Below are 15,384 nucleotides of genomic sequence, written 5' to 3' on the forward strand. Positions count from 1 at the left end.
TATTATCAATAATTCATGTGGTTAACACAGAAAAAATAGGCTGTAATGTAAGGGAAGTTCCTAAAATGTTTCTTTCTGACAACCATCACTTCACTAGAAAGAAACACAGACATTAAATAAATCAATGCACTAATAAACATTAACTATCCACTGACTCATTATTTATACTATATTTATGAAAACAACTTTGAATTGGCTCCTGATAAAAATACAATAATGGCATTGAACTAAGAAGTAAAGAAGGGACCTGTATTAAGCAAGAAGCGGTAAAGCAAAAAAACTGAGGCTAGATAGAAGACGCTCAGTTTCTGGCAGCCAAGCAAGCTAATAAAACAAATCATATCAGTTTGTCAGGATTAACAAACTTGGCAGAGCTATTCAAAACGTTAGTGAAAGAAAAAAATATCAAATTATTTAGGCCCCAGATATACTATAAAGCATGTTAGTCTGGTGGTGCAATAGTTTAGCATGTTCTCTTATCAAAAAGCATAAGGCTAGGATCACATTTACTGACTATAAATAGATTGTGTTCTAATTTTCTAACTCATCTTTTCCTGTTTTCCATTTTCCTACTCTTTGAGAGAACAGATCAGAAACCAGAGTAATATTTATAAGTCAATCAGTCTCACAACGGTCTAGCCTTTGGCTGTGGGTAAACTTCCTCCAGCAAGGAATTCTGCCAGGTCACTTCCAAAACCCAGCTCTGTTGGAAGGCCTAAGTGCTTTCTTTGAGTGAATGAATTTCTAGTACAGGGTCTTTGCAGCCCACAGGTCTGATCAGCTTGATGAGACTGTGGCCAATCATAAGTGGCAAAGACAATAGTGTCCAATGCTATCCAGAGACAGAATCAACAAACAAGCAGGGTGGGCCAAATGTGTCATTACCGTGGCAGCACACTCGAGGACAAGGGCAAGAGCAGTGTCCACACTTATTTCCAAAGAATTCCCAATGAGCCTTCTAAATTACTTGTTTTGCTGGATGTCATTTTACCAAAGCTTGCTTAAAAAGAGTTGTCATGATTGGGGTGTGATGACATTTGTTGTAATAAGATTTAGCCTGCAGAGAGTTGTGAAACCTGGATCTGCTATAGAAATTACATTTGGCTCCTTGAGTAGTTGCATGAGACTCTCCTAGGAGCCAGATTTAGCATTAAATGGTAGGGCAGGTTCTGGAATGTGGCCAGGGCACAGGCCTTAAAAGGATCTTTAACCCAACTGAAAGCTACTACAGCGGGCATGTATGCAGAACTAGGTAGAGCAAAAGCCCCAGGTACCTCACTCACACTCACTCTGTTGAAGAGAAATTCGGAAGAAGAGCTGTCAGTGCAGGAGGGTTGCCATGGTTCTTCGATGGCATGCATTTGCTCTTCATGATTAACCTTAGGCATGACACACAGTAATTCACTGGGCACTCGCTATGCATTAGGCATCGTGCTAAACTTTCTATGTGGATTATCTCACTCAATCCTCATCACAAACCAGCAAGCTAGGTACTGTTTGTATCCCTATGTTTGATTCACTACAACGATGGCTTTAACTCTATACCTCCAGGCCTCTATCCATGCCCTTTGCTATGGGACCTTTCACCAAAAATGCATTCTATCACCCCATTCTGCCAAACTAGACTGGCCTTGTGGCTGGCTTTGGTGAACAGAATGCAGACAGGACACATTGCCAGTCCTGAACCTGGGCCTCAGGAAGCCTCATGGTCTCTGCCTGCTCACTTGCACCTCTGCCATCACTAGGAGAGCATGCCCAGGCTGGCTGGGTGACGGAAGGAAAACACTTGGAGTAGAACCAAGTCATCCTGATCGCCTCTGCTGAAGCCAGCCTCAACCAGCTGGCCCCCAGACATTGGACAAACCACGCCAAAATAAGCAGAGCTGCCTGGGGGACCACCAGCTAACTCCAGATGCATCAACAGTAGGCCACTGAAGTTTGGTGGTTGAGTGTTACAGAGCACCGCTATAGCAGCAAAACTTGGGTACCATTCATAAACAGGAAAACAGAGAAACGAAGAGGTTAATTTGCCCAAAATGATAAGAGTAGAAGTGGGCTATGAGATTTATATATATGCCAGTTTTCAGAAAATCAGATGTAACTTCTTTATAAGGTCAATGTTTTGTAACTGTATTTAGAAGTCCTTTAAACTCAAATCACTTTGGTTTGCCTTAATTCAGACAGACCCAGAGAAACTGCAAAACTTAATTCTGCAAAGACCCAGAGAAACTGGCCGATATTATAGCTGATACCATTGACTAGGCAAACAGAAACAGGGACACTTGATAGCCAGATAGAATATCCTTTTTTTGCATGAGCTGTGTTGAAGGGAGCTTGATCTCTATCAGTACAGTGGCTATACTGAGACCAGCTCTTTTGAGGAGCAGCACCTGTAAGGAATGAAGAATCCCTCAGTATAAGGGCATTGCTATAGTGCATGACACTGACTTTCATGTGACTTCTGCCACTAACGTTAGAGTTACATCTCATTTACTCAACCACTGAGAAAAACAGTGAGCAGGGGAATTAAAGAACTTGAATATTAATAGCAGTTCATCAATTCAATTATATTGGCTAACTAATGAGGTGAACTCCTAGTGTATGGAGGTTGCAAGTTCAAACTCTACCACTGCGATTGGACCCATGTGGGTACTTAAGTCTTCAGGACCAGCTGCAGCAGTATGGGGAGGGAGGAGAAACCTGTTCTTGGGTGAAGAATTACTACCAGAATTGCTCATGCAGAGCACTCAGAAAATTGGAAGATACTGTAGGTCATCTATGGCATTACTTGGGGACGTGAATGATGTCCTTACCTTAAAGAGAAAAAGGAATAAGCTACTAGAATACAGGAGGAATCAGTGAATTGTTGGACACAGTAAGTAAAGTTTTAATCAGTCATCTAATAAAGTCTCGATCGAAAGTATAATAAAAGATTTGTTCCTCTTTAACTAAATTAGCCTTCTGCATACAGACTATCAATGTACGAGAAGAGACTTTATCTTTTATTTCACTGTTGACAAAGTCTCTCTCCTTGACCAAATTTCAGCCAGGTTCCTCTACACCCTCTTCTTGACTAGGTCTCAATGGTGGTTCCATCCTGTCCTTGCCTGGCCTGCACAGCCCAGTTTTACCAAGAATCCTGATAAGCCAGTTGAGAGAGAATCCCCTCCACTCTTGATATCTGAGCACCCTGGCCTGCCTTCAGCAAAAGTCCCCTGACCAGGACTTCCCTGGCAGTCCAATGGTTAGGACACCACACTTCCACAGCAGGGAACATGGGTTCAATCCCTGGTCAGGGAACTAAGATCCCACATGACACATGGCACAACTAAAAAACAGAAGGAGAAAAAAAGTCCCTTGACCTTTGAATATTTCCTCTTAGTAATTTTCCATTCACTGACTCCTTCAACCTGCTCTTTGGCCATAAATTCCCAGCTGTCTCGGCTATAGTCAGAGTTGAGCCTGATATTTCTCTCTCTTACTTTGAAAATCTTGACACCCTTTGCAATAGTCCTGAGTAAAATCCTCTGTAAAATTTTAACAAGTATCCGAATAATTTTCTTTAATGGGGTTTACCCTATAACAAAAACAGAAAATTTGAGAAAACAGCAATAAAATGCCAATTGGCAGAGCTGAGTTACATGAATAAAGTAATTTGGGGACACAGTGTCTATAATGAAATAAAATTAGGTAGTTTAATAACTTAGTTCAGCCAAAATGTTCAAATGAAAGCTCCAATTTCCTTGAATCCTTTAGAAACTACAGTTTAAAGCACAAAGTAGAAAGATCTATTTTTTTCCTTTGCAGCAACATGATAGAAAATTGTTCTTTGAGGTATATATTTATATTTCTGCTTCGTAACCAAAAAAAAAAATGGTAAACATTTTAAAGATTGTTTTGATGAGAAATCTTACAGAGCCTTAGGTCATCATTCCAAACATCAGGGATCACTCCTCAGAATGATATATGTAGAAAATCCCAGAAATTGAGCTCAGTATGGGCACTGAGCCAAAGATATACCTCAAATGTTGCTCTTAGATGAAATCTCTGATAATCAGCTTGTTTCTTACTGTGTCCCTCTTTCTTCTGAAAATTATATGAATGTGAAAAAATGCAATGTCAACTGGTTAGATTTGAATTGATAGCGCTTTCACATTCTTTGTCTTTAAAATATGGAAATACTAGAAGCAAAATCTACTTCAACTGATTCCCACTTCTAAAATGCTAAGAAATAGGAATTACATCCCTTTTATTTGTATAAGATCTTAATATATGAATAAATAATTTCCTGATAAGAGTAAATCCTAAAGGAAATCAATCCTGAATATTCATTGCAAGAACTAATGCTGAAGCTGAAGCTCCAATACTTTAGCCACCTGATGCGAAGAGCTGACTCATTTAGAAAGGATCCTGATGCTGGGAAAGATTGAAGGAAGGAGAAGGGGATGACAGAGGATGAGATGGTTCGATGGCATCACTGACTCAATGGACATGAGTTTGAGTAAACTCCGGGAGTTGATGATGGACAGGGAGGCCTGGCGTGCTGCGGTCCATGGGGTCGCAAAGAGTAGGACACGACTGAATGACTGAACAGCAACAAAGAGTGAATGAATTACAGGACAAGCCACTAAGAAGTCTCTTCATTATGACAGGTCTCCTCATTCCAGTCATTAAAATGGTGAAGATTCAAGTGTTTTTCAGAGAGAAGCAAGGGAATAGAACACCCACTTCAAGCTAGATGGTTTGAACTTGAATCCCACCTAACCATTTTCAGGCTATATGATTTTGGGGAATTCACTTAAATTCTGAGCTTCAGTGTCCTAATCTGGGAAATGAGGACAGTAAAAGCAATTATAGGACTATTGTGAGGTCTAAATGAGTTCACACACCAAAAGCTCTTAGAACACATACCAGACATCCAACTACATCTCAGTAAAAGTTAGCTACTTTCTTATCATTACCAGATTTTTAAAACATTATATAGCCATCTCTGGGATCTTTGTGTGCCTGCCATGGACTTGGGTATCTATCTGGGGCATTTACACATACATTATAGAAATAAATTATCATTAATAATAAAAAATGGAAGACAAACAACTTTAGACCACCCTCCCACATAAACACATACCTCTAAATCTTCTCTCCTGTCACTCAGGTCATGAGCCTACAGATCAGGGTTTGTCACGGTAAGACAGGAGCATCATCTCTATTGACAGTGACAAGATCTGAGAGAGTTCCACTTTCATACTCTGCATATAACTTTTTACAAAAGCAACTCGTTAAATGTTCAGCTAATATGCTGTATTTTTAAATTATGCATGATCTCCTTCTAAATAACATGAAAAAATTAAAGAAGTTCTCTGACAGACAAGGTCATGACTTTGGGTTCTGAAAACTGGAGAAAAAATGTTAGTGTACAAGGCACAAAATGGTATCCCAAGGACAGATTAAGTTTGGCCTCCAAAGTACTGCCAAGATTTAAAATGTGGGATATTTCACATAAAACTCCATATTTCTGACTTCTCTCAAAAAACCAGAAGCTGAGCAACCGTCAGCAAGCATCCTGCATGAAAAGAGCCCGAAGTGAATCCTGACTATCACAGCCATTCCAGATCACCAGTACTGGGTCTCAGATTCCCCAGGGGCAATTGGCACTCCTCACTGCGCTTGCCCCAGCCTTTGCTGACACTCAGCCAGCTTTAGTTCTGTATGTTATTTAATGTTCCTCACTAGCTCTGAGGGGATTTGAACTTGGAACTCCTGACTTTTGCCTTGACCGAGTCTTTTGCAACTTTCAGGCACTGAACACCTTTAACTTGCAGACTCCACACCACCCAGTCCATGAGCCAATGAGAACCAAGCCTCCAAGGTGCTTACTTCAGAGCAGAATTTGGAATTTGTTGATTGTTTGCTGGTATCCCAGAGAACCTGAAACAGCCTCAGCAAGTAGCAGCCTGACTTCAACTCCCATCCCTGTTCCCAGACATGAATCCCTTGTGGGGACTACTTGAGTCCTTCCCCTCTCATATTAGAGCCCTCTGAGAAACCCAGTTGGTCAGACACTGACGACTCTACCTTCCCAGTCCTGGCTACTAGCACCCACTCACCCAGGGACTGAGCCCTGCCATGCTGATCTCAAAGTATCCCTCTTCAATTCTTCAGACAAGGACTGTCCAATGTGGTAGCCACATACAGCAAGTGAACACTTGAAACAGGGATAGTCCAAATTGAGATGTGCTATAAATATGAAACATGCATGCAGTTTCAAAGACTTAATATAAAATAAAGCATAAAAACTACTGTATCAATAATTTTCTATTAACGACTTGTTGAAATGATAATATTTTGGATATGTTTGATTAAACAAAATATAGTATCAAAATTCATTTCACCAGTTTCCTTTTACTTTTTCCCTGGTGGCTCAGACAGTAAAGCGTCTGCCTACAATGCGGGAGACCCGGGTTCAACCCCTGGGTCAGGAAGATCTGGAGAAGGAAATGGTAACCCACTCCAGTATTCTTGCCTGGAAAATCCCAGGGACCAAGAAGCCTGGTAGGCTACAGGCCATGGGGTCCCAAAGAGTCGGCAACGACTTAACTTTGACTTTCAGTAGAAAACACAAAATTACATCCGTGGCTCATAGCAAGTTCCACTGGATAGTGCTACTTTAGGTAACAAAGTCAGCCGCTGTCCAGAGTTCCACAACTCCCTACTCTCACTCCACTGGCCTGTCCCTGTGGTCTAAGTCACATTTGCAGCCAGTCCCACATGGATTAAGGCCCTGTCTCACTATCTGGAAGGCTCTTTCAGATAGTATCTGATTGTTCCATGTGGCCTCTTTAAGAGGCTTTCTGTGAAAGATTCTCCTTTTTCTACATCCCATCCTTCCCCTTTCTAATTAAATTTTGAAAACTCCCGTAGTTAGGTGTGAGTGAATGAATATGAGCTATATGTGTGTGGCTGTGTGCACATGTATATGGGAAATCACAAGGAAAGAGTAACATAAAATTGTGTGTTCTCCCCAGTTAAAAGGAAGAGAGGTAGGTTGGGGAGGGGAAAAGGATGCTTTCTCGTCTACAAAGGAAACCTCAAAGTGAACTACTCCTCTCATCCTCTCTAGAACAAAGTGTGCCAACCAGTGGCAATTGGGCCAATCCACCATTAAGAGGCTGGAGAGACAGAGATACTGAGAAGCACAGTCTCTTAGAGAAACCCAGGTACCAGTTTTCAAATAAAAACTAAAACAGCTCAGAGGAAAACCACCACCACCACCACAAAAGCAGAACTAAAAAGTAGCCTGGAGGCCCGCACACAGGGTTTGGCACAGTCTATTTAAACCAATTTAAACCAATGAAATTTTCTATAATCTGAAATCAAAGCGGTTACTTGCACTAAGATAACAGGCTTTAGGAACCAATGTACTGCTGTCCTGAGTCAAATGCCTGCCCTGCTCGCATGAATCACCAGGGCTGCTTTTTGGTGCTGTTTGCAGACAAATAAATAATGCAAAGGCCTTGCTACTCTAAGTGTGGTCCAGGACCAGCAGCATGGACATCACTGGGGAGCTGGTTATGCAAATTCCTGGATCCTACCCCAGCCCCAGTTAAAATGCAGTGAGATTTTGCATTTACCCCACAAGATCCTCCAGTGACTCTGGTACACATTAAAGTTTGAGAAGCACCTGAAGTTTAACCTTCTGACTGCATTCATTTGCTTAACAATTGTTTTTGAGGAAAAAAAAAACAATGGCAGCCCTCCCTCTGAGTTAGTGTCTCTGGAATTTGTCCCAATGGGGATCTTTCTGGTTTTCTCTTTGCATTGTAGCTAATAATAAAGAATGTTTTTCAAGTAAATCAATGGTTCCAGGTGGTTCTTGGATGACAGCCCTGCAACATGGCTATAAAAAGCCAGATATTTCTCTTATAAGTTCCCAACTTAAATATTCCCTGAAGCAAATAGCTTCTGCTTAAGAGCAGCAAATAATTTTATATAAAATAGATGAGTATCTGTGTAACTATCACACTACCTCCTCATCCCGCGTACACCACAACGTCGGGGGGAGTGCCAAAATCAACTTTATTTTAACATGTCACATGCTGACAAGAAAAAGGGACTTTCACACCAAAACTGAGAAAAACAAATTAATCCACATACTTTTCATATTACTTAAAATTCTTCTACTGCCAAAAAAAATCCTGTTACATAAAAACACCTCCACTATCCCTTAATTGTTTTTATATCCTTTCCAGGGCTTATAATGTTTCCACTGTGATTATCTGATAAATTCTCAATCCATTTACTCTGACCAAGGAGTGAAAGAAAACACAATGGGAATTTTGAATATTTTGAAATGACATTAATTCTTCAGTGGAATTATTTGCAAGAAGAGTACTTTCAGGTTCAAATATAAAGTCTCAAACTTGGCATTAAATTCTCCCAAGTATCAAAAGACAGGAAAAAAACCCTAAGTAAATGTACTTAGATATATGACATTCCAAAGCAAACTTCAGCACATAATACATAGTTGTAATATACATTGACACGTAATACCAACTAGTTGAATTATCATGACTTCACAGAGTTTTAACTTTCTTTGCCTTTAAATCCAGTGTTTAATGATCACTTGCATTCAAGGTGCTTACATACTCAAATCTGATTGACTATAACGGATTGTTATTAGTGAGGGAGAGCAAAATATACCATCCCAAAAATGCTTCCCAGGTGACGCCTGCCAATGCAGAAGACATGGGTTTGACCCCTGGGTCGGGAAGATCCCCTGGAAAAGGAAATGGCAAACCACTCCAGTATTCTTGCCTGGAAAATTCTATAGACAGAGGAGCCTGGCAGGCTACAGTCCGTGGGGTTGCAAAGAGTTGGACATGACTGAGCATACAGAGAGAAAATATGTCCCTTTGGCATACTGATTATTTGGGGCTGATTATTTTTTGAGAGGCTGCAGACACAGGAATTTTCCTGAAAGCAGGGAAGTCACACTTTTGTGAGAGAAGTTAACCTTTATAAGGATAATCTCCATTGTAAAGGGGTCTCCCTTTGTGAACCAAGAAGAGGAGAGTGACTAAATCTCTAGAAACTCTTACCATTGGAGAAGGTAAGGACTTAAATCTGTGTAACAACCATCCTTAAATACTGCATTTTGTCTGGTAACCTATAACTGGCTTCTCCCTTTGCTCAACATCTTATTTCATCTTTAGCTCGACTTGGAATTTAAGGTGGTAGCTTCAGCCATTTCTGGAAGTTACTCAGTTATCCTGAGTATAGGAAATACACATGTTATTAAACTTGTTAGTTTTTCTCCTATTAATCTTGTATTACAGGAGGTTCTCAGCCAAGAACCTAGAAGAGTAGAGAAAACGTTATTTTTCCTCCCCTACCTAGTTAATCTTTCCTAGACACTCTGCTTCATGCCATTTGTAAAATATAATTCTTCATAAAGAGAATGCACACCAAAAAAAAAAAAACCCTAGCTAAATTTCAATTTCTAATTCAAAATGGACCTTCTCCTCCAATACAGCTGAAACGATGGAAAACATACAGCCAAAATGAGTAGACTTTATAAAATTCATGACCTCCAGGGAATTCTCTTGGAGAAGGCAATGGCAACCCACTCCAGTACTCTTGCCTGGAAAATCCCATGGGTGGGGGAGCCTGGTGGGCTGCAGTCCATGGGGTCACTAAGAGTCGGACACGACTGAGCGACTTCACTTTCACTTTTCACTTTCATGCATTGGAGAAGGAAATGGCAACCCACTCCAGTCTTGCCTGGAGAATCCCAGGGACGTGGGAGCCTGGTGGGCAGCCGTCTCTGGGGTCGCACAGAGTCGAACACAACTGAAGCGACTTAGCAGTAGCAGTAGGGAATTCTCTGGTGGTCCAGTGGTTAGTACTCTGCATTTTCACTGCCAAGGACCCAGGTTCGATCCCTGTTTAGGGAAAAAAGATCCCACAAGCCGTGTGGCATGGGGAAACATAAAAATAAAATTCATGACCTCCAACCTCACCCAAACCATTACTGCCTCCAGGCACCCATACTACATTTCCTCAGTTTACTCAGTGCTCCACTCCCCTGGACAATGATTTCATACCTTCCCTCTCCTCCAATCTTCCACCTCAACCTCTGTCTTAAACTCCACTGTACTTCCCCTATTGCCTCTTTGACATCTCCACCGGGAAGTCTGATAACATCTCAAATTCAACGGGGCCCAAACTGAACCCCTGATCTTCCCTTCTAAACTTGATCCTCCCCCACAGCACTCCTCTTCTCAGTTAACAGCAACTCAGTTAACAGTTAATTTCCACTTAATCAGACTCAGAGCTCTGGCTCTCAGATCCCTCAAAAAATCTGTCAGCAAACTGTGTTGGTTCTATCCTTCAGAACGTATTCAGAATACCATGCCTTCTCACAACTTCCACTGCTACCACCTGGTCCAAGCCACCATCACCTCTGGCCTGGTCCCTCCAATAGTCTCCTAATTGGCCTCCCTGCTTCTATTCTTGACCTGCTACAATCTCTTCACAGCACAGCGGCCAGAGTAAGCCAAGTCGCATCAGGCCTCTGCAAAAAGCCTGCAATAGCTCCCCACTCCACTCAGCATCAAAGCCAACACTCTTACAATGTCCTGCAAGTCTTCTAAAATGCCAGCCCTGCTGTTGCTCTGACCTCAGCGTCTGCTTCTCTCACCCCTACTCGCCCTGCTCCAGCCACAGGGACCTCCCTGTTCTTCCTGGAGCACTCCAGGCACATCCCTGCCTCAGGGATTTTGCACTACTGTTTCATCTGCTTAGAATACTCTTCCTCCAGATAACTGCCGTATCTGATTCTCTCACCTCCTTCAAATCTTTACCAAATGTCATCTTCACAGTGAGGCTATCTTTGACCATCTCATTTAATCCTACAACCCTCCCCACACACTCACACCTTCCAGCACTCCTGATTTATCCTTACCCTGATCTCATTCTTTTCTTTTCCAGAGTCTTTATCATAATGTATACAACTATACTGATTTTTTTTTGTCATCTCAGTGAGGTCAGGGATCTTTGTTCTCTGCTGCCTCAAAAAGTGCCTATAACAATGTCTGTTATATAACAGATATTCAACAAATATTTGTTCAGTAAATGAGTGAAATTAAACCTCAGCCTTTATTAGTGGATGCATCTGGCTGGGTCATTAATGCTACTACAACAAATAGGCACAGATCATGGGTACATGGAAGTTGATTACAATGTTCTTTCCATATATGTTTAGAAATTTACAAAATAAAAACATTTCTTTTTAAGCTTATGAAAAAAACCTGACAGTGTTTTCTGTGAAACAAATGTCACATCTCTTTAGTTTTTAGAGGATAGTGAAAGGAAAGGCGGGGTGGGGGTGGGGGTGAGTCCCTGCATTGTATTTCTATTTCTAAGCCACTTAGTAGTTGCTTCGGAGAAGGCAATGGCACCCCACTCCAGTACTCTTGCCTGGAAAATCCCATGGATGGAGGAGCCTGGTGGGCTGCAGTCCATGGGGTCGCTAAGAGTCCAACACGACTGAGCGACTTCACTTTCACTTTTCACTTTCATTCACCGGAGAAGGAAATGGCAACCCACTCCAGTGTTCTTGCCTGGAGAATCCCAGGGACGGGGGAGCCTGGTGGGCTGCCGTCTATGGGGTCGCAAAGAGTTGGACACGACTGAAGCAACTTAGCAGCAGCAGCAGTAGTTGCTAAACATGAGAGAGTGTGAAGAAAAGAGAGCCCTCTTACACTGTTGGTGGGAATGGAAAAAAATAGTACAGCCACTATGGAAAACATTAGGGAGGTTTCTTAAAAAACTAAAGTAGAACTATCATATGATCCAGCAATCCTATTCCTGGGCATTTATCCAAAGAAAACTCTAATTCAAAAAAAACGCAAGCACCCCATTGTTCACAGCAGCACTATTTACAATAGCCAAGAATGGAAGCAACCTTAGTGTCCATCAACAGATGAATGGATAAAGAAGGTGCGATATATATACATATTACACACACACACACACACACAAACACAAGCACACGCAATGGAACATTACTCAAGCATAAAAAAGAATGAAATAATTCCATTTGCAGCAACATGGACGGACCTAGAGATTATCATACTAAGTGAAGTAAGTCAGACAGAGAAAAAAAGATACCATACAATATCACTTAAATGTGGAATCTTAAAAAAAATGATACAAATGAACTTATTTATAAAACAGAAATAGACTCACAGACATAGAAAACAAACTTATATTTACCAAAGGGGGTTAGAGGGGAGGGATAAATGTTAACAAATACATACTACTATATATATAAAATAGATAAACAACAAGGTCTTACTATATAGCACAGGGAATTATACTCAGTATCTTATAATAACATATGATGGAAAAGAATCTGAAAAAGAATAGATATATATGTATGTATAACAATCACATGGCTGTATATCTGAAACTAACACAACTTTGTAAAGCAACTATTACTTCAATAAAAATTGTTTGTTTGGGGGGCGTTGGGGAGGGATGTTCAAGTGGGAGAGGACATGGGTAAACCTATGGCTGATTCATGTTGATGTTTGGTAGAAACCAATGCAATACTGTAAAGCAATTATCGTTCAATTAAAAACAAATAAAATTTTTAAAATTGTTTCTTATCAACCCAATCAAACAATGGGCAGAAGACCTAAATATGCGTTTCTCCACAGATGGCCAATAGACACATGAAAAGATGCTTGACATTGCTAATTGTTACATTATAGTATATACATAACTATTACAAACATAACTAAGTCATTTTGCTGTAAACCAGAAACTAACACAACACTGTAAATCAACTATACTTCAATTTTTTAAGTTGTTTATTTTGAAGAAAATACCTAAGTATAACTGGCAAAAAAGGAAAGTTGTTAAACATATTACAAATCATTTCATCACTGGGTCTCCAGCTTCCTAATCTTTAAAACAAAGAAATCTCTATCTTTTGTAATTACAATGGTTCAAATATCTAATCCCAAAATTATCCAGGCCCTCTTTTTCCTAAGCATTGACTGAACACATTTAATTTCTACAGGAGAAATTCTGACTCTAAATGGCATGATTTCATGCTGTTTTCTCATTTCTAAATTTTCATGATGGCATTGAAACATGTATAATATCATATAAGAAACGAATCGCCAGTCCAGGTTCAATGCAGGCTACAGGAAGCTTGGGGCTGGTGCACTGGAATGACCCAGAGGGATGGTATGGGGAGGGAGGTGGGAGGGGGGTTCAGGATTGGGAACACGTGAAGATGGGTACACCCATGGCAGATTCATGTTGATGTATGGCAAAACCAATACAATGTTGTAAAGTAATTAGCCTCTAATTAAAATAAATAAATTTAAAATTAAAAACATAAATAAATTTTCATGATAACATTCTACATTTGAGTTTTGAATTAATATGGTACTGCAAGAATTCCTCTTTGAAGCAAAACTGTTATCTAGGTTCATCACTTTAAGAGCTAGAAGGCTGATACTGGCCTGCTGACCATATTATCTATCTCGGATCTGGTTAACTGCCATTGTTTTCATCAGCTGGGGGCGGTGGGGGGCAGCACTTACCATTTCCTTCTTGTCTTCCTGGAAGTGTACATCCACAAACATTTTTCCAACGACATAAGGGAGGGTACTTTCAATGAAGTTCACACATTTGTCCCACTGAGGCAACAAAGTTGTGGTCCCCTGGATTACCTGTGGGAGATAATCGAACCAGAATGAGCTTCACTTGGATAAAACCAATGGCTGAAAAAATGTTCAAACAACCTGAAGGACACAGTCTACAAAACACTGCATCCCGCAACCCATATACATGTGTCAGATAGTAAACCAAAGGTAAAATCGAATGAAGAAAAATATTCTGCTTGTCTCATTATATATAAAACAAAGAGAAAATATTTTAAGAGAGGATAATAATGTATCCCTCCTTTCCTTCCAATTTTCCCACTGAACAAAGGATGTAGACAATAGCATAGTTTTTCTGCAGTTGGCAGGGACATGAAAGGATACTGTCCAAGTGTCCAGATGGTAGTTAATACCTTCTGAGAATTAAACTTCTACCAAGAAAGGTTTAAAATCAATGGGTGATCAAAGTTCCCCCACTCCCAGCAAAGGCTTCCTTGCTCTGGAAAGTACACTCACATGTCAGACCAGGAAAATATGCCCACCATGAACAACCCAGGAGGTATATTTACATTGTGTCATAACAGAACACACTGGTAACCAAGTAAAAAATAGATGTGTTTTTCTCATCCGTCCCAATTAAACCATTATAAGAAAATATTTACAAACAAATAAGGAAGGTCCAAAGCAGGACTTGGAAGGCTCAAAGGCTTACTGTTCAGGGTTGAAGACAAAGAAATTAATATCATTTAAGTTGCCCCTGTGGGTTGGGAGTTTGGAGCGCTCAAAATGCAAAGTAAAGGTAGAGAGCAAGGGGAGGCTCTGAGAACGGTGGCTGGAGGCATCCGGTGAATGATATTGACCCCGCTTGTAGGTACAGAGCAAATGTGATTAACACTGAAATTTATCTATTCTTCCTCTACTTTCTGATAACATAACCACTCTCTGAGGAGAGTACGGAATGAATCTATTTTAAAAACTTCTAGATAAAGAGATCCTATAACTTTCTTTGGCAATTCAGTATTATATTTAGCACTTTATGCTTAAGAAACATCCCTTCATACCTAACCTTAAATTTTCACACACTACTTCTTACACCTCTCTCTCTTATTTTCTTCACAGTGGGGGTGGAAAGCAGCTGGGTACCATCTTTTATGGGATCCATAGAAGTTAAAAATATACACAGACACATATATATAATCTACTAGTTTTACAGCTTAACCCTTTGATATGACCTCAATATATATAGTTGTTTTATGATGTTTTCTATCAAGTTCAGTACCCTAGTGACTTCAAGGGCCAAAATGTATCCAAAATAACTGTGCTACTACTCAAGAGCAATGACCCACTAGGAACTTCTCTAGCTGCCATTTTCCCTAATAATTAAAATGTCTATTAAATGAAATTAGAGCTTACAAAATTTTCCATTACTTAACTACAAATTAAGAGAAAATTAACTGAAAATATTTGTTAAGGTCCCAAAATTCTTAAAATGTTAAAAAAAAAAAAAAGAGCCACAAAACCCTTAAGTCTGTATTGGTAAGAGAATCACTCAGACAAAAACCTCTGAAACTGAGTGACACTTATGTAAGCTAAAGAGGAGAACAAGTGTGGGAGAAGAGCAGAGATCACAGGGCTGGATGAGGAGGGGGGAAAGAAAAGTGTTTTAGGCAGTTGAGCCACATCTCAGAGGAGACTAAATTTAGGC

General features: G+C 40.3%; 1 protein-coding gene across 5 annotated transcripts in view; it reads right to left on the reverse strand.

The window, feature by feature from the left end:
- Window positions 1-15,384, reverse strand: part of PHEX (phosphate regulating endopeptidase X-linked) — a 227,582-nt gene that overhangs the window by 122,408 nt on the left and 89,790 nt on the right. For all 5 annotated transcript variants that reach the window (XM_055565587.1, XM_055565586.1, XM_055565589.1 and 2 more), the window contains exon 12: window positions 13,620-13,748. In XM_055565587.1, the coding sequence (XP_055421562.1) occupies window positions 13,620-13,748 (129 nt within the window). The remainder of the gene's footprint in view (window positions 1-13,619; window positions 13,749-15,384) is intronic.

This window comes from Bubalus kerabau, chromosome X (genome assembly GCF_029407905.1).
Source record: "Bubalus kerabau isolate K-KA32 ecotype Philippines breed swamp buffalo chromosome X, PCC_UOA_SB_1v2, whole genome shotgun sequence".
Taxonomy (NCBI): Eukaryota; Metazoa; Chordata; class Mammalia; order Artiodactyla; family Bovidae; genus Bubalus; species Bubalus kerabau.